We start from the raw sequence: 23,901 nt of genomic DNA, 5'->3' as shown, positions 1-23,901 counted from the left end.
TGAATCATTGATATTGTGCAGTATGATAGCTGGGTATTAGTGGGTAAAGTGATATGGTATAGCCTTTTAATATACCAGCTATGACAATGTTCTCAAATGGTGTTTGACCAAGTAGTTAACTGAACAAAATCATAGAGGTGACAATTCAAAACTAGATTTGACCGGTTTACATTTATTTACAGTAGCAACAGGTACAGTATGTTCACAAGTTGCATGAAGTTGCACTGAATGCTATAAGCACCTGTCAACTTTCTGAATAACACAACTGAGGGAAAGGCCTTATAGAGTATATAGTGTTGATTTCATTTGAACAATCTCAAAAAAAGACATCTAGCAAAATCAAATTGTGTTGCGTTTGACAAAGATCCATACAGCTATACACATTTACATGCAAGTTCCAAAAACATACACATTGACGGCAAAGTATAGAGCAGTATGTGAGTAAATGACATTCCCCCCAAGAAGGTGCGTTTTAAAGAAACAATTACGTTGTAACACTCTTCAATAATGCAGGGCATAACAATAGATATTATCCTCAATGTTTTAGGCAAAATAAACATTCTTAACTTTTGTTGCAGCAAGTTTTCCACCAGTTTTTCTCAAAAGTAGGTTGGGCTTTTTTTTATCTTACATAATTTACATTTTCACCCCATTAAACACATAACATGCATACATTTGTAAGGCATATGTATGTTTTAGACAGATATAATAACTCTCAGAAATGGATTGGTTTTCAGACTTAACACAAATCTCCTGGTGACAGAGTAACTGAAAACATTAACTCGATGACAAGAATATAAAAGGCAGTTAAATGAAGACTGAATTCTAAATGTCTAGAAACTGTACAATAATATCCCGAACATGCACAGTAGGAAATGAATACATAAGAGAATGCCTCGGAAAAACAGCAGCCATAGTTTTTGGGCTTAAAACAAAATGATAACTTTTGTAATCGCTCACAGACTCAGACCCTATCTACTGCGCATATGACAGGATTGTTAATTATTTCCTTCGATAATCTAAACAGTCAAGCATAGTGGGGCAATGACTTATTGCAACAGCAGGTGTTACGCAAGTTGCAGACTTTACATCTTAGGAGAGGGAAAATGCAATGTGACAGGCATGAACAGCTTCACTTCACTCGTCTGCTGTCTCTACTGGACAGGCGGGGGGGCGACCTCCATGTTAAGACACGATGAACAAAAAACAGACTGCAGGTGGATGGGTCACAGTGTATCCATTGAGCTGAGAGGCAAGAAAAGGTTGAATGTTAAGGTCCAGTGGGAGACAGGAGTAGGGCTCTATGACTTCGCAGCCCTCTCCCAGTCCCCCCTCTCCGACCTGTGGTAGAGCTGCGGCTGACCCCCGGGGAACAGGCTGTCAGAGCTGGGGTGTTCTAGGAGGAACTGGATGGTGGTCTTCATGTGCTGGACGAAGTGAGGCGGCTCAGCCAGCGGAGAGGTGGACAGGTACTGGGAATGAAAGAGAAACCAGAGTCAAAGACTGTGTGACACTTTCTGGGCTGCTGATTATCATTTACTGAGGGAGTGCATGAGACATAACAGTGGTAAGAAAGGCATCAAAAAACGGCTACTTGACTAATTACTTCAACATTCCTTTACCTTTAAAATTGTGTCATCATCTTGTGACAACCAGAAGCCGATATCCAGATTTGGAGACCAACTGCAAGGGCCAATTTTAACAAGACCTCGACTCGAGTCATATATGTCTGCCATCTGTAAGAAAAAAATATATTCTGAATAATCTTTGCACTGAGATTGCATATATGGCTGCAAATAATGTTTTTTTTGTTTTGTCATTATCAATTAATCTGCTGTTTATTTCCTTGGTTAATCTTTAGATTTATAAAATACAAATAAAGAAAAAATGTCAATCCCTGTTTTTTTTAATTTAAAGTCTTGTTTTGTGAGTCCAAAACCCAAAGACATTCACTTTATTAGGATCTAAAACAATGGATAGCAGAAAGTCTTCATATTTGAGATGTTAAATACAGAAATGTCTTTTTGCTTAAAAATGACATTAATCAAAATATCTGCCAATCACTTTTCTGTTGATCATCGTAACTTTTTATTATGTCCTTCAGAATCAGAATCAAGTTTTAAAGAAACGGATTAAAAAATATTTTGTTATACTTATAAATCATTTACTGCATTATTCATTTAAAGGGGAAATACACTTTTTTTTGGTATTTGATTATCATTAAAGAAAAAAATGTGGTGATGAAATTTCACATTAAATAGTGAGAGTTAAAAGGAAACAGTTCTTGAGTGTCCCAGATGAAACAACATATCTAGTCTTACCTGTCCCCCAGTGAAGGTCCTTGCTGACCGCAGCTCCTCTGCTGGTCCTTTGTGAGTAAATGACGAAGGAAACACATCCCCTGTTTGAACATTTACACCTGTTCAAAAAGAAAAACCACAAACACACAATATATTAAAGATTTCAAGCCATTCAAACACTGCTTTCATTTAATAGCATATTCATCACTTACCTATGCCAAGTACTACAGGACTATGATTTCCATCAACAACAATGTCATTCATTTCTACAAAACAAAAAGAGATCAGAAGGGTTAGTTGGATGAAGAAGTGACAGATAAACTTTTGATAAACAAACGAGTAACACATTTACCTGTGATGCAGCATGTTTCCAGATGAATTTCCTCTTTCTGTTTCTGGAAAGCTGCTGTTGAAATAAAAATAATTATTTGTAAGTGTTACGTAGCTAAAATGCTGCCAGTATATTATTACAATGAGGTCATTTGAAAGACTATACCCAGTATGTTAAGGCTGAGTTTATGGGATGTTTTTGACTCATCGTTAAATCCTCCAGCAAGATGAAGCTCAAGTCTGCATAATGGAAAGCAAAGTAAAAGGAAATAAAGTACATGTAAATATGATTGGTACTTTTATTGTTTTTTTGTGTGTTTCGTACCTGCCCTCCTTGCTGACGTTACTCAGTGAGGTCACAGCTTTCACAATAAGGGGGATTTCAGACCAGGTGCAGGAACCATCGCAGTGGGCAAGGCAAACAGCTCCACTTCCTAAGAAGAAAAAAAATGATGGCATATATTCAAACAAGCAATTTTATTCCTGACTATAAATACACATGCAGCATAAGGCACACAGTGGGAATTTAATGAAAGGAGTGTTACCAGTGTGTCGCAGCACAACCAAATGGCAGGTGGTGGCATCACCAGATCCGATTACTGAAACAGATTCTGTGAAAGATACATAAAGAGCCTGTATCATTATGAAGATGCAATATTTTGTAACCTATAGAACTATCTATGTATTGGTGGAAAAGAAATTCACTCTGGTCTGGACTTTGGGATTTCTGCCTTTCAGACTATTTACATGCACACAAACCTATATAACACACTACAGGAAAGGGAAAACCCTGAAAAACATAATAGGGTCCCTTTAAGAGAATGTCCCTAAACGTTAGAGCACATATGTCTCGTTTTTGATAACAAGAAGTCTATATATTTCACATATATTTCCCAGAAACCTTTGTCTGAGCTAAGAAAAAACAAGGGCTGATATTTGGATGATCTGTACCATTCATCGGGGTTACTTACTGTCTGCTGGTGTTGTTGCAGCAAACTCTCTTTGTTGGACGTACAAGAGGCACTTAGGGTCAACATCAACAACTGGCTTGGAGCGAAATGTTCGTGCATTTTCCTGTGACATTAAGTAAAATAAAAATGTGTTAACGTTAGTTTGTGGATATGTCAAATTGGCATCATAACACTAACATACATTGTTATTCATTAGTCTTTAGAGGTGTCCCATAAAGTGCTTGCCAACAGAAAAGTAAATGTAACTGCTGACAGTTTCTCTGCAAGCTTACTTTAACAACCCTTTCTGTAAACAAACCTTTAAATGTGGTTGTCTGTCGAACAGTTCCCCTGTAGAGGTAATGCGGTCAAGTGCTCTATTTTGAATTAACAAAGGCATTTCTTAAACGAGGTGCACTTTCAAAACTCCTGGTTTTCATACTACTCTAAAGGCATGCTACTTCTTATTATTGTATGACTTAATATTTCATATTTTAACAGAATATATCGCAGTAACTGCTGCAAATCCAGTCCAATCGTGTGAATTTCCTGGAAGGCTTTCTTCTTCTTCTTCGCCAAAAAATGAGCCTCACACGCAGTTACTAACACACCGCCACCAACCGAAGAAAGCACGAATGTGTCCACGAACACAATTCACCATCACTACTTAGCAAAGCGCTGTACGTAGTGTCCGTTCAGTTACGCACAGCTACGCATAATTACTAGATGAAGTTACGTCGCTAAAGAGGGCAGGGAGCGAAGCTGCGAAGCGCCTGTTTTGTTCTGTGACGCACACAACAATTGTTTACTCCGTATGTAAGCGAAATTACCGTCGTACTGTAGGAGCGTCTTAGACCGTTTTGCAAGTTTAAATTGTGCATATTTTCAGTTTCTATCAGGAAATAACCTAAACAAAGCGTTGTCACTCGCTAAAGCTTGTTTTACTTACAAATATTGCGAGGAGATACTGTAGTTTACTTTTTTTCGACAACATGAGAGGGGGTTCCTCCTACGGAGACAGAGACCATGGACGAGACAGGTAGGAGTAGTGCTTATATGTGAATAACACACATTTTATTTAGACACAATGTCAACTCCACTGTAAATAAAAACCATGGTTGCTTTATTTTTCGTTAAATGTAACACGAAGTAGTAAAAGCTCAGATATCCACTAGGCCTCTCGTGTTTGTAGTGTCTGTAAACATTTCACTTGGTAAAGGCCATTTGATCGTTTAGATTGGAGCACAAACCTTGAGTGGTCTCCAAAAATAGTGTGTATTGTACATGAGTGAAGAAAACAACCAGTAAATGTACAGATGCATTAATACTTATTATGTCAATTATATGGCTATTTATAATAAAGCGCATTTGGACATAAACTGTATTTCATCATGTAAAATCTCACATCTGCATGCACTAAGATAAATAACTAATAGATTTTTATTTTTAAAGTAGAGGCATACATAAATACAGGACTTTTTGTGTAACATTTTGGTCGTGAACAGACTGGTGGAGAGATTTGTGAAACATTCCACCAACACACCTTTTTCATGCGCCCCCTTGTGGAGCTTGTCTTTTAAACGAAGGCAACACATAATTAACAAAACAATATGTTGAGATCCCAAATACAAATAACAGGATCCATTCAGTCATTTAAATAGTTAAAAAGACAGTACCATTACACTTAAATATGACAGGTAGAACGTAATCATTGTTTTATATTGTCAAACTATTCACTAGAGCTACATTTTCCCTATGACGTGTAGTGTTGTTCTACTTTGTAGTAGACTGTAGCATTTTTTCCCCCAAAAAAATTGTCTTTGGACTCTTGTTGACTGACTAAAATAAAGGACTGCCAGTCATTAGAGTTCATGAGAGTAAACATTTTGCAGGTAGAGTTAGTCTGGGAATAGGGATTCAGCCGTTGATATGTTTGTCACAGACAAACTTCAAATACAGATAAAACTGTTAATCGTTATTAACATTATGTAAGCAAACCCCATCGCCCTTTATCTTTTGACCGTTATCTTCTCAGGCCACGGTTTGGGGCCATGAGCGGTCGCGGTGGACCTCCACCAATGAAATTTGGAAATCCAGGTGAGCGTCTCCGCAAGAAGAAGTGGAACATGGATGATCTTGCCAAAATTTGAGAAAAATTTCTATACTGAACATCCTGAGGTCCAACACATGAGTCAGGTAAATCTATATATTTTTCTCTGTCCCTGTCACTCACAAACAACAAGTGAGTCAATAAACTTGCATGTATTTCATAATTATTTTGATCACTGTCCCTCCTTTTCAAGCTACCATTCTGGCAAATTATGTTGCAGTTGCAAAAATAAATAAATATTTAAACAACAAGAAACAAAGATCACTTTTAGACCATGCCAGATGTAAAATGTCCTCTAAATCGCATTTGTTCAGTTAAAGAGAACCATTTCAGCTGGTTTTCCTCTCTTTATAATATGTTCCTCTCTTTATAATGTGCAGTTTGAAATGGAAGAGTTTCGCAGGAAGAAGGAGATCACCGTCAGAGGCTCTGGCTGTCCAAAGGCGATCCCCGCTTTTCACCAGGCACAGTTTCCTCGTCAGTAAACAAAAGTTATTTCATACATATAATATATAAATACATATTTATGTTATACAAATGAAAATGTCTAATATCAGGCAAACATTACCACATAAAATAAGTCTTAGAGTTTCATTAATAATGCAATGAACAGTGATAGTAAAGGATATTTTCAGGGATTGTCCTTTGGTTGGAAACTGAAATTAAAACACCAAATGAAGTCCATCAGAGTAACTCTCCGTTGTCCTCCTCTTTCTCTTGGCAGAGTATGTGATTGATGTGCTGATGCAGCAGAACTTCAAAGAGCCCACAGCGATCCAGGCTCAGGGCTTTCCTGTTGCCCTCAGTGGTAGGGACATGGTGGGCATCGCTCAGACTGGCTCCGGAAAGACTCTGGCTGTAAGGCGCCCTGGCATCTTCCTGCACTTAAATATAAATGTGTTTATAAACTGACAAACTATTTTCATTATTCCTAAACTATTGAAGAAATATAACAAATCAAGACAATATGCACATCCGAAACAGCATCACAAGGGAAGTGGTTTCACCGTTCGGACACGAGGATAAGTATTTATTTTGTTCCATGCAGTATCTTCTTCCTGCTATTGTCCACATCAACCACCAGCCGTACCTGGAGAGAGGAGATGGGCCAATTGTGAGTGCACATTTATTCCATATTCCATCTATTGTGTTAAATAGTGTTTTGGCTAAATCATACTGTGTGTCGTGTGTGCAAAAATAAGACAACCCTTTCTCATTTCTTTTCTTCTCTTCACAGTGTCTTGTGCTTGCTCCGACCAGAGAATTGGCTCAGCAGGTTCAGCAGGTCGCACTTGACTACGGCAAGTCGTCCCGTATCAAAAGCACCTGTGTCTATGGCGGAGCACCCAAAGGACCACAGATTCGAGACCTCGAGAGGGGTAGGTTTGGTTGTAAATGACGGCCACATGCAATGAATTGTCCAAAATAATTTGAAATTCAAACATGTTTTTCATAAAAAGTCAGTTTCAAAATAATACTGGGTACTTTCCCAGCTTTTGTCAAAGTCGACTTTGATAAATCTCAACTTATGCCAACATGTTGTGTTGTTAAAAACATTTACATTTATGGAAAAATTATATATTCTGTAAACACACTTCACTCTTTCATGTGCCCACAATGCATTTCCCCTGTGATGCGATAGATTCAGATTTAAAGTCTTTACTGTCACATGCACCTTAGCGTCAGTGATGTTTTGGTAATGAAAACTGTTAAAGGGGCCCTAATATGTTTTTGGGGTGTTCCCTTAACTCTAGTTTGTCTATATAGGTTTTTGTGCGTGTTAATGGTCTACAAAGGCCCCAAAGTCCACACCAGACAATCCCAATTTTCTGACTGAAACGCCTCCATTGGACTCCTTTGTTTACTCCATAATTGTATTGTCAATCTCTAAGCGGTTGACCAATCACAACAGAGCCAGCCAGCTAACCAATCAGAGCAGACTGGGCTCTGGTGAGGGTGAAAAGAGGTGCTGCAGCACAGGCAGTATGAGAAAAGTAAAGAGCTTTATGAACATTAAAGCATGGGAACATCAACAAAGGCACTAAATACAGATATGAACCTGAAAATGCGCATAATGGTCCCGGGCTCCTCCAACACTCAACATACCACTGTATTACTGGTAGGTGTGTAAATCTAATAACGTGTGTATCTTCTACTTGGGACATGCTGATAGGTGTTGAGATCATTATCGCCACACCGGGCCGCCTCATTGACTTCTTGGAGAGCGGGAAAACTAACCTGACGCGCTGCACCTACCTCGTGCTGGATGAAGCCGACCGCATGCTGGACATGGGCTTCGAGCCACAGATTCGCAAGATAGTCGAACAAATCAGGGTAAGCTTGGCTGCTGATTTAAAGAAGCTCACCCTGACCTATTATACAGATTATTCTTCAGTGAAATCATGCCTTTTCTCTCCCTGCCTCTTAGCCTAACAGACAGACCTTGATGTGGAGTGCAACCTGGCCAAAGGAGGTCCGGCAGCTTGCCGAGGACTTCCTGAGGGAATATGTCCAAATAAATATTGGCGCACTGGAGCTCAGTGCCAACCACAACATCCTGCAGATTGTCGATGTCTGCATTGATATTGAAAAGGACCAGAAGTAAGGATAGCCGATATCAGACTCTAGAGTGATGTTCTCTCTATTCATTCTCATTAGCTGCGAAACGTGTGTCGCAGAAAATCCAGTAGTACCACTTATTGTCTCTTCCTGTCTACAGACTTCTTCAGCTGATGGAGGAGATAATGGCTGAAAAAGAAAACAAAACCATCATCTTTGTGGAAACTAAGAAGCGCTGCGATGAACTCACCAGGAGGATGAGGCGGGATGGGTGAGGAAATGTTGGTGTTGACAGTAATTTAAGGAACAATTAGCAAATATCTGATAGGCAGAAGCTATTCAGCTAATCATCCTATTCCTTGGTGCTTTCTTTTTTTAATAGGTGGCCAGCCATGTGTATCCATGGAGACAAGAGCCAGCCAGAAAGAGACTGGGTACTTGCAGGTAAGACAAATACAGGGCTGCACTTTCCTCCCCATTTCCTCGTCTAAACTGGTGTTCAGCTGTCAGAGGGGGCAGTGGACATTACACAACAGTAAACCTTATAAAGACTTCTGATCAGTAGGTGAAGACGTTTTAAAGTAACTCCATCACTCCATCAGTTGATTGGAAAGGATGATTCCCATGTCTAATTCCTTGTAATATTGTATTTATTTCGACAGAATTTCGCAGCGGTAAAGCTCCTATACTGCTGGCGACTGACGTGGCGTCTCGTGGTCTGGGTATGTCTGCTCACACATACGTTTAATGTGCATTATCGCTCACATGAACTTTGAAGTTCTCATTTTTCTGTAAATAACGTTTAGTGTATTATTCACTTATGGAGTAAGACAAGTAAAAAGACCTCTCCTTTTTGACCAATAGGTAAGTATACTACAGATGAGACTGGCAATGAACTAAATGCATTTCTAGCACAACATTAAAGAATGAACTTTGGTCTGGCTGATATTATGTCTTATATTAAATATCACACTAGGTTTCAATATACAGATTGTAAAGTACGCACTATGTTTCTTTCTAATAAAATAACAAGGTTTATGATCCATTTGGAACATCAAATTTAGGAATATCCCTTTCTATTTTATCCTGGCAGTTTAATGAACGGTGTAGCATGGAGGCTGCAGGCCTGCTGGGTTTATAGTCTGTTTCTTGTTACTGCAGTTCAAAACCTTCCTTCTCCCGGGGCTCATTGGCACGCTGCCTGAAAGGATTCTCCTTCATGGTGTCAGGACAAATTAACTTAAAGATATTGCTCTTACAACCCGTTTCTCCACATCAGAAACTGTGTAGCTGTTTCATTGCTGTAATGCTGCAAAGTAATACTTACTGTTATGTTTTGCGGATGCATTTGAGTAGGACAGATTATTTTCTCCGGTCACAGTCAAGCTTTAATCTGATCTGCTAGCAGGATAAATGTGAGAAGGGGGGATAAGTGAAGTGTCTTTGACTTGCCAAAAAAAATCCCTATGACCGTGTCCTTGTTCTTTTTTTCCCCTCTTCTCCTCTCAGGGTTTGGCAGCACATGGCAGCTGTAAGTGTCTGCGCTGCTGCCCCCCTCACGTCCGCCCCTCAGTCACGTTAAAGTAAAAGCTCGGCTAGCTTTAGACGGATTAAAGCCCTCTTAATCTTCTTGGGTTACTAAGGTTCCCCCTTAAATCCAACGAGCCTTCCTTGGGAGCAGCCTGAGGTTCCTGTATGTCTGCCCATCGGTCCGTGCCCCCCAAAAAAAAGCAGACAGGGGAGAGGGAGTTAGACGGGCTCGTCTGGATCCAGTCCTGGCCGGGGTCTGAGGAGGGTCCGGCAATGCAGCGAGAGAGCAACAGAACCAGCTGTTGAGTTAAACGGTTCTGCTCCTGTCTGACGTTGCTGTTGTGTGCAGAAGGTGAGGGAGGAGTCCTGTCTCCCTCCCCCTCAGCCCCTCACTAGAAACCAGGACTGATCAGGGGGGACCGACTACCTTTGTTAAAAAACAGCAAGACGGGGGTAAGTACCTCACCGGCCCTTTCTCTTATCTCCTCCATGAGCTCACCATAACATCCAGGGACCTTCACCGTGCTCAGATTTCAATCTAAAGAAAGGCACATCGTCACATAGCAGGTCAGGGTTGGTGGTATGTCTTCCTTCTCTCAGGATGGAGGGCAAAGGGTCGAATAATCACTCATAAATCAGCAGTGCTGTCCGAGCCCCACTTCTTCTGTAATAAGAAACAGACGGAACATTTGAACACATTGGTGTGAAGGTTATGAAGCCTAAACACGGTCCTGTACAGCGTCAAAAACCTGCAGTCGAGTTCAGTTTGATCAACTGTATTAGATTTAACTCAGTTATGGTTAATGGTGGTTAACTGAAAATGATCTTTGGATGCATGGAGTGTTTGCCCAGTGTCTGACTGAGCAGGTAAGTCATTTATAAATATTATGTGATGGATTATTTAGAATCTTATTAAAGTGAGATGTTATGTCTTTAATTGAATGCGTACATATACAGTACCGTTGATTTATTTAAAATTCAAACCATCAGCTCTCGAAGTGGAATCACAATTGTTTCTCCAGTAGCTTTTCTCCAAGAGACAATAATATATTTTAAATTTCCCTCATTGCTGATAAAGATGTGGAAGACATCAAGTTCGTCATCAACTATGACTACCCCAACTCCTCTGAGGATTACGTCCACCGTATTGGACGTACGGCCCGCAGTACCAACACGGGTACAGCTTACACCTTCTTCACCCCGGGGAACTCGAGGCAGGCCCGGGACCTTGTCCGGGTCCTGACTGAGGCCCGGCAGGCCGTCAACCCCAAACTGCTCCAGCTGGTGGATACAGGGCGTGGTGGAAACGGTAAGAAGGGCTGTCACAGGAACTCACAAAATGGAAAACAGTATTCTCTCCACATGGCTCCATGACGACCAAAGATCAAATAAACTGAGAGTATTCATGTTAAAGTGATGTAAATGTGGCATCAACAGTCATTTCAGTTTTAATGTGCGAGGTTTGGGGTCAGGGTGAGCATGTAACTGGATGAATGACACTGATTAAACTGCACTGAGTTTATTTTAAACCTCTGCTGTGATGCAGTCTAGGTGTGAAACGAGCCCCCATTAACTTCAAATCATCATCAAGACTTTTTTCAGTTATTCAATTCTGTGTTTACCTTAGACACGTGATAGTTTTCTTCAAGAATTGAAGGTAATACCGGATAGTAACCAAAATATAACTTGTCATTTCCGTGGTGAAGTACTTCTGTAATGTATCAGCCCATCATAATGTGGAATGGAGGAGATGAAATAATACTGATATTCCTCTTCATTACAGGCGGCAGAATGCGTTACCGTGGCAGCAGCTCCTACAACTCCAACAACATGTACCAGGGGGGTTATGATCGCCGCCCGTATGGCGGGGGTGGAGGTGGCGGCAGCAAAGATGGCGCCAATGGCTTCAGCAGTGGTGGCCGTAGCAACCATTCTTCCTCCTCCTCCTCTTCCTCCTACAGGGACAGGAGCCAGGGCCACAGGAGTAGCTTCAGCTCTGGCTCCGATCAGTTCCAGAGCTACAGCGGCAGCGGGGGCTACAACTCCCGCAGCGGAGGCCCGCCCCCTGGAGGTCAGAGCTCCCAGCCGCAGGGTCAGTTTGCCCAGCCTCCTTCTGCGTCTCCATCAGCGGGGGGGCCAATTCCTCTGATGGCTCGGCCCTTCACTCCTCTACAGCCACCGCCCAAGGGCATCATCGGGCAACCGCCTTACGCTTTTGCTGCCCCACCTGCTCCTCTCCCAGGCCCTCCACCCCCCCGAAAGTAGAATTACGAGGAAGAGGCGCAGGGTTAATTGCGGCCACTTGGTTTATTATTTCAGTTTATCTGTTTTTTACCAAAGGCGGGGGTTTGAAAAAGCATAATATGTATGGATTTAAGGGCTAAGATGTTAGTTTGTTTGTTTGTTTGTTTCATATTTTTAACCCAACTAAACCCACAGCCTTTATCCTTCAATTTATTAGACATGATTTGTAATTATTCAGCCTCATTCAGTTGCTGTCGACCACTTGCCATAGAGGAGCAATGCTGTTGTTTTCAGTTGATCAAACATTGCAGAGGTTGAAAGCTGCTGAATAGTATTGGTAAGAACATCGAGGTGGTATATGGGAATTTCTTTTATTTTGTATAAACCGTCCCATTCCAGCGCCAAGTCTTGTTCTAGCTGTATCGCGTTCTACATTTTAGACTTCTCTTGCTGCATTCTATAATTCTATGTTTGTGTTATTCTGAACACTGAAGCAGTTGTGAATTCTTCTTTTGATACCATGAAACCACTATTTTACTTATTCCTATCCTCTAGCAATTTAGAATGTATACTTCTGTTTCTTATTTCTTAACTAAGCATAATAGCTAAGGCTGAATTATTTTCCTGTTGACTTGGTTTCTATCTTGTTCGTTCTTTTATTCCTTCTGTTGCTAATTTGTTAATAAATAACAGAATCAAAGCAGGTTCTACTTTGCTAATTATTGCTCACATCACTCATGTCAGGTAAAGTCCATACAAATGATTTTATTGGCCTTTAATACATATTTGTAGTACATTCTCAGTCTGTACCCAGCAATATGTACATGGTTGTTGCGTTTACTGATAAATGTACATCATGGCATGAAGCTTGTATTTACATCAGGAGCACAAATGGAAATTTCCCTTCCTCAAAAATACACGGTTTACATTTCCTGGGTCTTCAGCTACATGTTTGAGTTCACTACATTACTTTGTTTTGCTTGTTCAAGTAAATGTGGGAGTTATAGTCTGAGTTATTCAAGAATGGCAGCTCTTCCATGCACTTTAATCATTGTTGCAGTGTACTGCAATCTGAAGCATATAGGTCATTTAAGTATAAGATTGATGTGACCAAGGGTGGGTGTTATTTGGACCTTTAAAGAGGGGGCTCTGCAAAAACAACGACTATAGCGTAGCCCTGAATGCACCTCTATGAAAAAATGATGGCTGCAAAATGCACGGTTCATCCAATTTCTCCAGGGCAAAGTATTGGTGCTATAGTTGGTTCTGTAACTGAGGTTGCATCAGCGCAGACATATCATAGATGCCGTGCTGATTTACTACTTTATTTAACTGAATAAAGTCCAAATATTGTCATTCTTGAAAGAAAAGGCCCCTGCACATCCTAAAGAAAAGTACCACGGATAAGATAGAGGCTGCAATAATGTATAGTTATTAAAGGGGCCATATTATGCTCATTTTCAGGTTCATATTTGTATTTTGTGTCTCTACATGCTTCAATGTTCAAATAGCTCTTTATTTTCTCATACTGCCTGTGCTGCAGCACCTCTTTCACCCTCTGTCTGAAACCAGAGCCCAGTCTAAGCTCTGATTGGTAAGCTGGCAGGCTCTTTTGGGATTGGTCAACCACTTAGAGATGTCCCACCCTTTAGTCTATCAAATGCAATGCGTTGGACACTAGCCAATAGAAGTTTGAGTGTTACATAGTGATGTCATTATGTTACAGAAGTAAATAAGGAGGTGTTTCTGGCAGGGGGGAAGGAACTTTGGAATTTTAGGCTCAATGAGTCGAAGAGATAAGTTTGTATCTGACGATGGAGTCAAACCCGCTAAATGCATAGTTTACAATACATCGTGCACATGTACATTATTTACAATCTGCTTGAGCCATGAAGGACTGAAAAGTATTTACTGAGGCGACATTACTGTCTCATTATTGCTTTCTTACTTCCTGTCTGGTATCTGTAAATAAATAAAAGGCAAATCTCTATTGAAATGAAATCATTTATAGAATGACGAAGCAGCCTATAAAACAGGTTGATGGCACTGTGATGAGGATGGAAGTTGATCCTTCAGGTTCATAACTGAATAAATATTACACCATGGGTAATTCTTCCCTTGATCCCACATATTTATAAACTGAATCTCCTACTGTATCCTTCTTGTAGTAACACACATTTCACATGTTATTTTAGAAACGTTTCTTCTCAGTTGGACCCAGTCTGCCTCCATTACCAATTTATTTTAGCCTTGTATGACCTAAAAGTGCTCCAATCAACTCAATAACCGTGGATGATCAGGATGATTCAGTAACATTTTTCACAAAATATTTTCTGATAAGGACATGAACTTTTGTTTACATATATGTACAAAGCAAAAAAGAAAATCATATCTCAGGCACATGTGGTAGAATCAAACCGGATGTCAACGATGATGTCCCTCTTTGGATGGAGACGCAGTAACATGGCAGCAAAGAATAAGAAAGATAATGTATGGTAATGTGGAATGGTTTCATGTGCAAAATTAAAACAAGTGCATGAACGATTGTTTCGTGTAAAATAACTTTCAAAATCCTGAGTGAAAATGACAAAAACAAGTTTCCCAATCTTTTTTTTAAAAGTGCAGAAATTAAAATTAAATACATTTCAAACAGGGTCAGATTTAAGCACCCTTAATTTTCCAACGACAGACGTAAGTAATGAAGTCGATGAAATTTGAATTCCATAACACCTGCTCTGACACAAATATAACAAAGGCAATCATTTAAAAGCCGTGTACCAATCTATCATTTATGCTCCCGAGTCTCATCTGTGTTGATATTTTCCCAGTTATTACTGCCTTTCAGATCTACTCTGAACACTCTCCATTATATATATAAAAAAATCATCAACATGTATTCCAAGTGATGTTTAAATTTAGTTTCTTCATTTCCCTACGCCACTTGATTTGACGATTATATCCAATATTGCTGCTGCTGCTTCTTGAACACTGAAGTAGCGCTGAAACAGAAATTCTGATGAAATATCTGATCATAGGTTGAATACACTGGATGTTTTGGCTCTTGTTTATACTGTAAACATCACTTTAAGCATGTAAGTGAAAAGTGTTTATGACAAACTGAAAGAAAATAATGATTGCGACCCAGAACACTCAAACACTCTGAATGTGGGACATGTTAGCCCAAAATGCCAAAAGGCAGGAACGCTTCTTAAGGGTTGATTTGGTTTTGTAAAAAAACTGAAATAATGCAAACACCAGCTGTTACATGACTTCACATGACATGGGACATCTGAGAGGAGTGCGTGTTATGTGGACAAATGCTCACATTAATGTTTAAATAGGCTCATCTTGTTTCCCCACTTCATTGAATCATTTCTCTGACAGTTTGTGTTGGAATGATTGAAGAAAAAAGCATGTACGAAACACAGGAAGGTGGAGATGATGGAGTAAAGACAGGAAGGCTGCGAAGGAAGGCACAGAGTAGAAGCTGGAGCCCACCACGGTTTCATTTCAGTTTGTATCACCAAACCAGAGTTTGAAACCGTTTCAGTGTGGGAGAGGCCGTCCCACCTCAAAGCCAGCGATGAGGGACAACTTCAACCGAAATCTAAAAAGGAAAGCAGCAGCAGATCATGACAGGAGGTCGGTCTAAAAGTTCCCCCAGGTGTGTGGGGGCGGGAACTGGTCCACATCTCCGGATTCATCGTGAGATTGGTCCCCCAGGTTGAATGTAAGCTTGTACCGCAAACGTACTTTTTCCTGAGGAGAAGAAAAGAAAAATGTTGCATAGCTCGGTCACTGCTTGAAGGTACAAAATCAAATTACAAACTCATTGCGATTGTCCTTGAAGTATGTTTTCAAAAATAATTGTATCAGTAGGAAAGATGAATTTAGGAGGATATGGTTTCTGTCGCCCTCTACAGCGTGTACATGCTACCAGTGGTCGAACCCTCCACAGGATACCTTTAATGTTTAAGATCAATGCCAGTTCATAAACTTCAGTGAATATATACAGCTGTTTTCTGGCAAAAAGAAAAGTGTATCAATATAAAGACTATTATTGTCTTCAGTGACGTTACAGTTTGCTTGTGCAGCAGTTATCTTTTCCAAAACAAAGCCAGGGAGTTAGCATTAGGACCAAAAATGGCCACGTCAGCAAGAAATCAACAGGAAGTCGTCAAAGATATGGTGTCGAAAATCTGAGTTTGACTTCTAGATTATGTAGTCTGTATAAGATCTTGGTATTTCTCGAAGTATTCTGTAAAAGTGAAGGGATGCAAAGGATTTAGAAATCGGTTGGATGGCAGAGTACCTTGTGAGGGTTGGCCAACAGCAGGATCTGTGTGATAGCAGCTGGAGGCAGGATGGGGTTGAAGGCGGGGAGCTCTGTGCTAGAGGGAGGCTGCAGCTTTACCTTCATCACCTAGACACAACAAAACAAAAATGATAGGTCAAAATAAATGTTTTCCGCCTGACTTTTACACCACGGTCTACTACAGATTGGGCAGGGAGAGCCTACCTTTGGTACGGCTGCCTGAAAGCGGATGTTGGTGACAGTGATGGGGGCAGAGGACAGCATGGAGATGATCACCACCAGCACGTCGGGCCGGGTTGGAGGACAGTCACGAGCGAAGGTGAACAAAACCCGGAGACTGTGTTTGTCGAATACAGTCACTGGTAAGAAACTGCCTGGAATATTATTGTGGGGAAAAGAAATCAACAGATTGTGAAAAACAAAAGAGAGAAACGTGTCTCTGATGGGTGTTAGTGCTCGGATGCTTACTAGGCTTGATTGCTTCCAGTGGCACGGTGACGTCAGCTAGAGAGATGTTGTCGTAAGGGTCAGCAGAAAGCGCCAGACTGAGATTTGGGACGAGGAGAGAGTCCGGCGGCTCTGATTGGACGGCCAGGCTGAACGTGGGCCCGGGAGTAGGAGCAAGGTTGGAGGTTGCTTTAGGGTTGGCGTTGGACTTGGTCTGCATGTCTCGTAAAGTGACTCTGGATTGAGGTTGGTGTTTATCCCTGCATATAGGAGAAAACATTGAAACACACACATGCCCAGTTTCATTACTGTTCTGTATTAAATTACAGTTTAGGGCTATGAAGTGTCAGTCATGTGACAACACTCAGGGACACTTTGACTAAACTGCAGGCTGGATACGAAAGCTTGTGAAAATGTTGATAGTTCCAAACCAAATTCACATTTGTCTGCAACTTGAAAATGCCCAGAATACAAATGGTAACCAACTACTACTACTCTACTAGGAAAATCACAGTTTAATTTTCTAATTTTTGACAGCCCTTGAATACATTTTACGTGAAAAATGCTTCAGTTGGAAAAGTAACAAAATATAAGCTTGAAATATTGATATTTAAATAAACAAAATCTGGATTTTTAGATATTTTTCTTACACAGTTTACACCAACCAGAACCCCGGAAACCTCATTTTATTCCCAATATTGGAAACAAAATCCTGTTTAACTAACCATTTGACTTGCTGGCTCTCTGGAGGTAGGGACTGCTGTAACAACGTCTCCCCCAACAGGTCCAGCCCTTCTATGGGTTTAGGAGGGGCAGTGGGGCCCCCTGCTGGTGGAGCCTGCGCTGTTTGGACCACAGCTGGCACTAACACTGCAGGGCTCAATGCAGCCGATGTTTCCGGGCCATCAGAGGACTGAGGGGACAACAGTGTCAAACAGAGTGTCTGTCAAAAAGTATATGAGAAGACGGAGATGATGTTTAAAAGGTTTGACATTAAAATCGGTGTTAAAGCCTTTATGTGGAGAATTTGTTAGCAACTTAAGACATATTTTCATTATTCCCATGGCAAACGTTTCTGTTTGCTTTGAAATATCCCTAAATCAGGTTTAACTTGTGATTAAACATAAAGTGGCTTTCAATTTGAGCAGTACAGTATTATCTAAAAACTGTTACCTGAAAAGTGATCTGAGAGTCAAAGTTTTCCGTTACATTCAATCCTGAAAGATCAGAGAAACACAGGTTATTTCAAATGCAGTCAAATGCATGGTAACGTATTGAAATTGCAACTCTGTTAAATTCCCTGCTGATGTCAGGTTTTGCGATGTTTAAGGCTACATCTAAAAAGGCTGTGAATGTGTGATGTGGTTCAGCCAGATGTTGGGCTACATCTGACTGAACCACAATGTGCTTACACTGCTGACTCGTCCTTTCTGGCTTGTTAAAAAGTAAAACTCAGTAATCTACCTCAGCCTTCACAAGCCAGATGAGGTTTATGTGCTCACCTAGTGACATGAGCTCATCATCCAGCAGGCTGATGCCCATGTTCTGAGTGAGGGTCTGCAGGCTGCAGGGCTCTGGGTCGGATGGTGCCGTGTTTGCAGATGCGTTCAGTCCCATCAGGTCTACGAGAGCTGAGCTTCTGTCGCCTGAATTGGAGATGAAAGAAGTCGTCAATGATCTTAATGTCTATAGAAATGCCAGGAAGGATTTTAAATCCCACGCCCATGTACTTACCCGTCTGTGGGGACGTGGTTAGACCATCCTTGGACACGTCTTCTCCCTTCACCAGCTGTCTGTATAGGTTGATGACCTGCGTCAGGCTGTCATTGGCCTGTAATATTTCAGCTGAAAGCAAAACACACTTGTTAAGTGGCTTTAAAAAAAAAAAATCAAACCAATGAAAGTCTTGTTTTCAAATGTTTGAATAGCAAAATATTAGCATAAATATTGTTACATCTTTCACAAATGTTTATTTTTATAACACTTCTTATTTGAAATGTTGCCAAAATCAAACTTTATTCACTAGCCAGATCTGTGCCGTTCAGCATACATACAAATCATATGGTTTTCCAATATTGCCCAAAATATTGAAAGAATATTGTATAGATTGATAAAATCTTTTCACAAAATGTTAAAGAAAATAACTTAACAGAGCTCGGAAACCGTACCTAGTGCTTCATCACTGTCCTCTGTATCACTGGCTAACCGGAAAAGTGTGGGCCTCATCTTTTCACAGCGCCGGTAGAGATCCTGCAAATAGACACGTGTTAAAAACACTGAAACAGCGTTTGCGATGGGTGAAACGGGCATGATTATGAGTCCGTTTCTGCAGACAGTTTAAAACGTGCTGAGCTGCGGTAACCTTAATGAGCTCCTGGTTGCTATGGGAGCAGCTCTCCCTGCTGTAGCCCTCCAGCATCTGGCTCAGCAGGCTCACACTCTCCTTCACCTCCTGGATGGCGTTCAGGCGCTTTGATACTTTCTCCACACGCTTTTGGTCCTGGAAAAAGAACAATACGATCTCAAAGTGGCGTGATTATGACAAAGGAGAAAATCTAATGTGTAATATAAGTAAATTAAAGGCTACACTACAGTTTAAGACCATTCGTTATCATGACAAATAGCAGAACATGTGATGGTTAGCCCTTTTAAACATTTCACATGGAAATACTTAAAGGGGCCATATTATGCTTTTTGCAGTTTCCCCCTGCATGTAGTGTGTTATATAGTTTTGTGTGCAAGTAAATGGTCTGCAAAGTCTAAAATCCCAAGGTTCCTTCCAGAGGGAGTTTCTCGTCTGCAGCACAGGCAGTATAAGAACAATAAAGACCTTTTTGAACATTAAAGCATGTCACAGTAGAGGCACAAAATACAAAATATGAACCTGAAAATAAGCATTATAGGGCCCCGTTAGTTCATATATTTAAACTATTAATATAGAGTATCATTCCATATTTATTTTGATCTGAATTAAAAATAATAAATCCTTAATCTTGAAAAAATACTGTATTTATTCTTTTCTAGGTTTTATTACATTTTGGTGAGAGTTTTAAGATCAATTAGTTTAACAATTGCTTAAGTAGTAGAAGTAACTAAAACCTAATGGTTGATTCTACTTCAGGGATGTCCAAACTATGGCCCAGGGACAAACTGCGGACCGTTGTCCATTTTTAATTGGCCCAAATAGGGTTTTCTTATGTTGTACTTCTTGAATATATATGTAACCGTATATTACACAGAAGTATTCATGTGTTAATAAGCCCACTTTTCCAAACAATTAAGTCCAATAAATTTGAGAACATGTTCTAACAAATCTTAGTTGATCAAAAAAAAGGCCCAATAACTTACTTGCATAACAAGCTTGAAACATACTCTTCCTATTTGCCCTAATTATAAGCAAAGTAAGGCTTCTGTTTTAAGGCTGCCATCAAAATAAATGAAACCCTACAGAGAGCTGTGATGTAGACTGCTCTTCTTTCTCTAGTGAGGGGCCCTGACCTTCATGATTTTTTCAGTATATGGCCCTTAGTGAAAAAAGTTTGGACATCCCTGTTCTACCTCGATCAAAACCTTGATCATAATTAGATATTAAGCATGCAGTCAAAAGAGTGCATCACTCACATTTAACTATTAAGCACTATGACAACACATTTCAAAAGACCTTAGGACCAATATGTACGTGCATTATTGTGATCAAGCTACATCATTGGGTGGGTCTTTTGTTAAACTGTTGGAAAAACACAGACGCACATACATGTGCGACCACGTACAGCACAACATGAGCGATGACTCACCTCCTGGACCATTTCCTTAATGAGCTTGTTTGCTGCTCTTAGATCTTCTGGTTGAGTGCTGTTCAACAAGCGAGACAGCGTCTACAAAAACAGGATAGCACAGAGGGAGAGGAAAGAAAAGAGGAAGAGGACTTTGTAAACTGTTTGTCCCTGGAGGATTCTACAAGGTGATCATTTTATAAAAAGGGATCCAATGGGTACAGCATTTTTTTAACACGCATATAATAAAGTCATTTTTATTTGAAACCCTATCCAAGGGCTATCCATCACCACTCATACCTTGGATTTCTCCTCATCCTCAAAGATGATGTTTTTGGCTCTGGGTGCAGGGGGTGGGAGGGGCTTGTCATCAGGAAGTGCAGGATCTACCATCACAATGCCTGGAAGAGAAACAAGAACCCTCTTAACCTCACATGTAAACAGCTCAGCGAGGTCTGCGTCACCTGGGACTCAAGAGCTGTCTTTATGACAGAAGTGTTAATGATGCCTTAACATTGTTCTCCATACTTCTTAAAGATCAGGCTACCCATTACGTTGACGATTGTTTTCACATTGCTTTTGTTTGTTTTTAAGTCCCTTAATGGTTGAGCATACCTCTCAAACTGTTCTGTTCTCATGTAGTAAATGTTTAGAAGAAGCTCCCCAAAATCTGTGATAGTTTAAGGACAGTCCAATAAATGCACTTTTTTGTCATGTCATTGATAATATATGATCTTATGTTTCTCATAATCAATTTAGGTTTTTAAATCTGTTTTTTTAATAGCCAAGCTAAAGATTTGATTCTCTTGTAAAACATTTTGAGCTGCAGGTGCTGTATGAGTAAAGTTTATTCATATCATTATTTTTATTGGTAAACATAAGGTCAGAAAGTCAGTAGCTTTCTGTCAAAATGCAAACATATGGTGCCTTCACACCCAAGTATTATTTACACTGTAGTAACTTAGGATAATTATTCAACTATACTCTTTAGCTGAAAAAATGCAACTTAGCATGACTCAGGCAGTAGTCCCATGCATGTGGGTCATCGCTACAAAAAAGGAGAACTGATACTTCTTTGTACAAACTATTGTTTGTAGGCAAATATCGGTAACCAAATAACACTTATATTATCGGTTAAATACGGAAACTTATAAGACACATTGATAAAGAGTTGAGGCAAACCTATTAAAAAACACACTACATGTACGGTGAAGAGAAGAACAATCCTGAACATAAAGAAACGTGTCATTTATCTTGATGGCTTGTCTTGTTGTGAAGCACTCACCCTGTTTTTTCAGCATCTGATAGGCGTCCGCTATCTTAGTCTCCTGAGGCATCTTCACTGTCCAGCTGAACATTATTTCTATCACTTTATTCTTCACTGGCTCTGGAGCCCGAGTACCCAAATACTGCAGAGAAGAGGGGATGATGCAGTTGTAAGAGTAAAGACTAAATCTAGATACACGCACACACTGTTTTACTTTATAATTCCCTTACAGCTTCCTAGAGGCACTGAATTATCTTAGATGTACAGTTGTAGACATACAGCGCCGGAATAAATGAATAGACCACTTCAGCAATATCAGTTTTCTGGTTTTATTATTTATAGGTATGTCTTTGAGTTAAATGATTAATGATTTTTGTAATGTATTCTATAAACTACTGACAACATTGCTCTGTGTTGGAATTCAACAAAAACTGGCATGGCTGTGATACATGTAAGATAAAGATTTTGAAAAATTTGGAGTGGCCCCCTAATTTTTTCCAGAGCTGTATAAGCATTGCTGTAAAAAATAAAAGGGATCATTACCTTCGGTGACACCACTTTGATGAGCTCATTGAGAAAGCGAAACTTTCCCACTTCACTGTGAAATCGCTTCCCACAGCTCTTCATGCACGTCTCCAGAACCTGGGAACGGTTTAAAGTGTGTTTGTTTTAAATTTAAACAGACAAGCCTTGACAAAAAAAAATTGGCTTCTAATGTTGCTTAACCGTTCAAGACCTTTACACGTTGTATCTTACCAGAAGCGCTTGCATAGCCTCCCACTCCTGAGGAGACTGGACTTTGTGGGCCAGAAGTCTGGTTGCAAGCTGGGGACTGATAAAAAAAACTAAATGTACCTTACATAAGATACTGCAAGACAATACATTTGGAATGTTCCACAACATTATCTGTAAAAATATGCATAGATTATATTGCAAAATGTATGAAACATTATGTGATTTACAAGATGTTTCTCTACAGGGCTGCAAAAGCTTTACAACTCAGTTATTAGAATTTCAAACAACAGCTTGGATATTGCTTGATCCTGCATTTAGCATATTACTCTGGTGTGATATCCTCATCATCATCATCTCATCATCATCATCATCATCATCATCGTCGTCGTCTCACCCTTCTGGATCATTGTTGAGCTGATCACAAAATCCCGTGATATTGTCCCAGTCAGTGTCCTTATTTAAAGGGTTGGTTGCCTTGTCTAGGTAAAAGGAAAACACATTAGGCTCTGCATCAGCTGTGTATACAAACTTTAGAACGGCTGCATGTGGTTGCATTTTCTTTGTTTAAAAACATCACAAAACATGAGTATCCTGACTTTCCATATGTAGGAAAACCTGGAACCAACATTTCGCAGGTAGTGGTTATTCACATTATTAAGAAGGGAAGTTTGATCATATCAGAAGCCTGTGATCCCGATCAGCTGATGTTGGTAATGTGCAAACTATGCGTTCTCTCGTTGGAGCAGTAATGTTGTGACTGCAGAACATGGGTAGCAGGGGAACTGTATAAGTATGGTTCCTGGTTTGGGTTCGTTAAACTGGCTTGTTTTATCTTTGGTTGGCAGCTACCTAGCTGGTTGAGTTGGTTAGCATTCGACTGGCCACGTTTGAGCAGCCTTCCAAACTCAAGCTGTCAGCCATAATCTGAGCACAAATGGTCATTACATTACAGAAAGGTTGATTCATTATTTGGCGGAGTTTGTTCCTTATCGAGAACTGCACTTTTTGATTTAATGACATTCGCTCTCATGGCTTTATATCTTCCCTCGGGAGAATGCTATGGCTGACAGCGGCACATTTAAACTGATATTTTGTTTATGTGAAACTTAACAGGCTATCGGCTGTTGCTGTCCTTTCAAGAGTGAAACTGATATGGTAGAGTATATTGACTTACTGATGCGAGACTGCAGGGTAGCCCCATCCGGAGGCGCCGCCGCCATCTTTCGGGAATTCTAAACAAGTGGTAACACTCGCGTGATTTTGTAACATATCGCGAGGCTAGCCTTTGTCAGTACCTCTTTAGCCCCCCCTCTTGGGCGGGAAAAGAAACATCAACGTGAC

At 40.3% G+C, this 23,901-nt stretch overlaps 3 protein-coding genes across 4 annotated transcripts; 1 reads left to right on the top strand and 2 right to left on the bottom strand.

The window, feature by feature from the left end:
• Nucleotides 1-152: 152 nt before the first annotated feature.
• ntan1 (N-terminal asparagine amidase) lies at nucleotides 153-4,204 on the bottom strand. 2 transcript variants are annotated; one of them, XM_063882760.1, is made up of 10 exons: nucleotides 3,900-4,204; nucleotides 3,602-3,704; nucleotides 3,176-3,241; nucleotides 2,956-3,064; nucleotides 2,797-2,870; nucleotides 2,653-2,706; nucleotides 2,513-2,566; nucleotides 2,322-2,419; nucleotides 1,623-1,736; nucleotides 153-1,472 (listed from the first exon to the last, which is right to left on the bottom strand). In XM_063882760.1, the coding sequence occupies exons 1-10, from the start codon at nucleotides 3,978-3,980 to the stop codon at nucleotides 1,302-1,304; spliced, it is 924 nt and encodes a 307-aa protein (XP_063738830.1). In that variant the 5' UTR covers nucleotides 3,981-4,204; the 3' UTR covers nucleotides 153-1,301. The 2 variants fall into 2 exon arrangements, with proteins under 2 accessions (XP_063738830.1, XP_063738831.1); XM_063882761.1 differs by having other exon boundaries at nucleotides 2,653-2,703.
• A 142-nt stretch (nucleotides 4,205-4,346) lies between these two features.
• On the top strand, nucleotides 4,347-12,723 carry LOC134864989 (probable ATP-dependent RNA helicase DDX17). Its single transcript, XM_063884365.1, is given in 14 exon segments — nucleotides 4,347-4,619; nucleotides 5,616-5,715; nucleotides 5,717-5,776; nucleotides 6,071-6,167; nucleotides 6,415-6,548; nucleotides 6,739-6,804; nucleotides 6,928-7,069; nucleotides 7,864-8,024; nucleotides 8,119-8,291; nucleotides 8,410-8,520; nucleotides 8,632-8,693; nucleotides 8,912-8,971; nucleotides 10,858-11,088; nucleotides 11,563-12,723. Coding segments are annotated over 14 exon segments (1,926 nt in total). The 5' UTR covers nucleotides 4,347-4,572; the 3' UTR covers nucleotides 12,045-12,723.
• A 45-nt stretch (nucleotides 12,724-12,768) lies between these two features.
• On the bottom strand, nucleotides 12,769-23,813 carry LOC134864988 (ADP-ribosylation factor-binding protein GGA1-like). The gene is made up of 17 exons (XM_063884364.1): nucleotides 23,735-23,813; nucleotides 22,955-23,039; nucleotides 22,582-22,657; nucleotides 22,369-22,467; nucleotides 21,844-21,967; nucleotides 20,859-20,959; nucleotides 20,580-20,660; nucleotides 19,148-19,285; nucleotides 18,954-19,035; nucleotides 18,520-18,630; nucleotides 18,288-18,431; nucleotides 17,959-18,002; nucleotides 17,511-17,698; nucleotides 16,807-17,045; nucleotides 16,543-16,712; nucleotides 16,336-16,446; nucleotides 12,769-15,782 (listed from the first exon to the last, which is right to left on the bottom strand). Exons 1-17 carry the CDS (start codon nucleotides 23,778-23,780, stop codon nucleotides 15,672-15,674), a joined length of 1,950 nt encoding a protein of 649 aa, XP_063740434.1. The 5' UTR covers nucleotides 23,781-23,813; the 3' UTR covers nucleotides 12,769-15,671.
• Nucleotides 23,814-23,901: the final 88 nt, after the last annotated feature.

This window comes from Eleginops maclovinus, chromosome 5 (genome assembly GCF_036324505.1).
Source record: "Eleginops maclovinus isolate JMC-PN-2008 ecotype Puerto Natales chromosome 5, JC_Emac_rtc_rv5, whole genome shotgun sequence".
In the NCBI taxonomy this organism is placed as follows: Eukaryota; Metazoa; Chordata; class Actinopteri; order Perciformes; family Eleginopidae; genus Eleginops; species Eleginops maclovinus.
The sequence above is the reverse complement of the archived record's forward strand: the minus strand, read 5'-3'. Positions and strand labels throughout refer to the sequence as shown.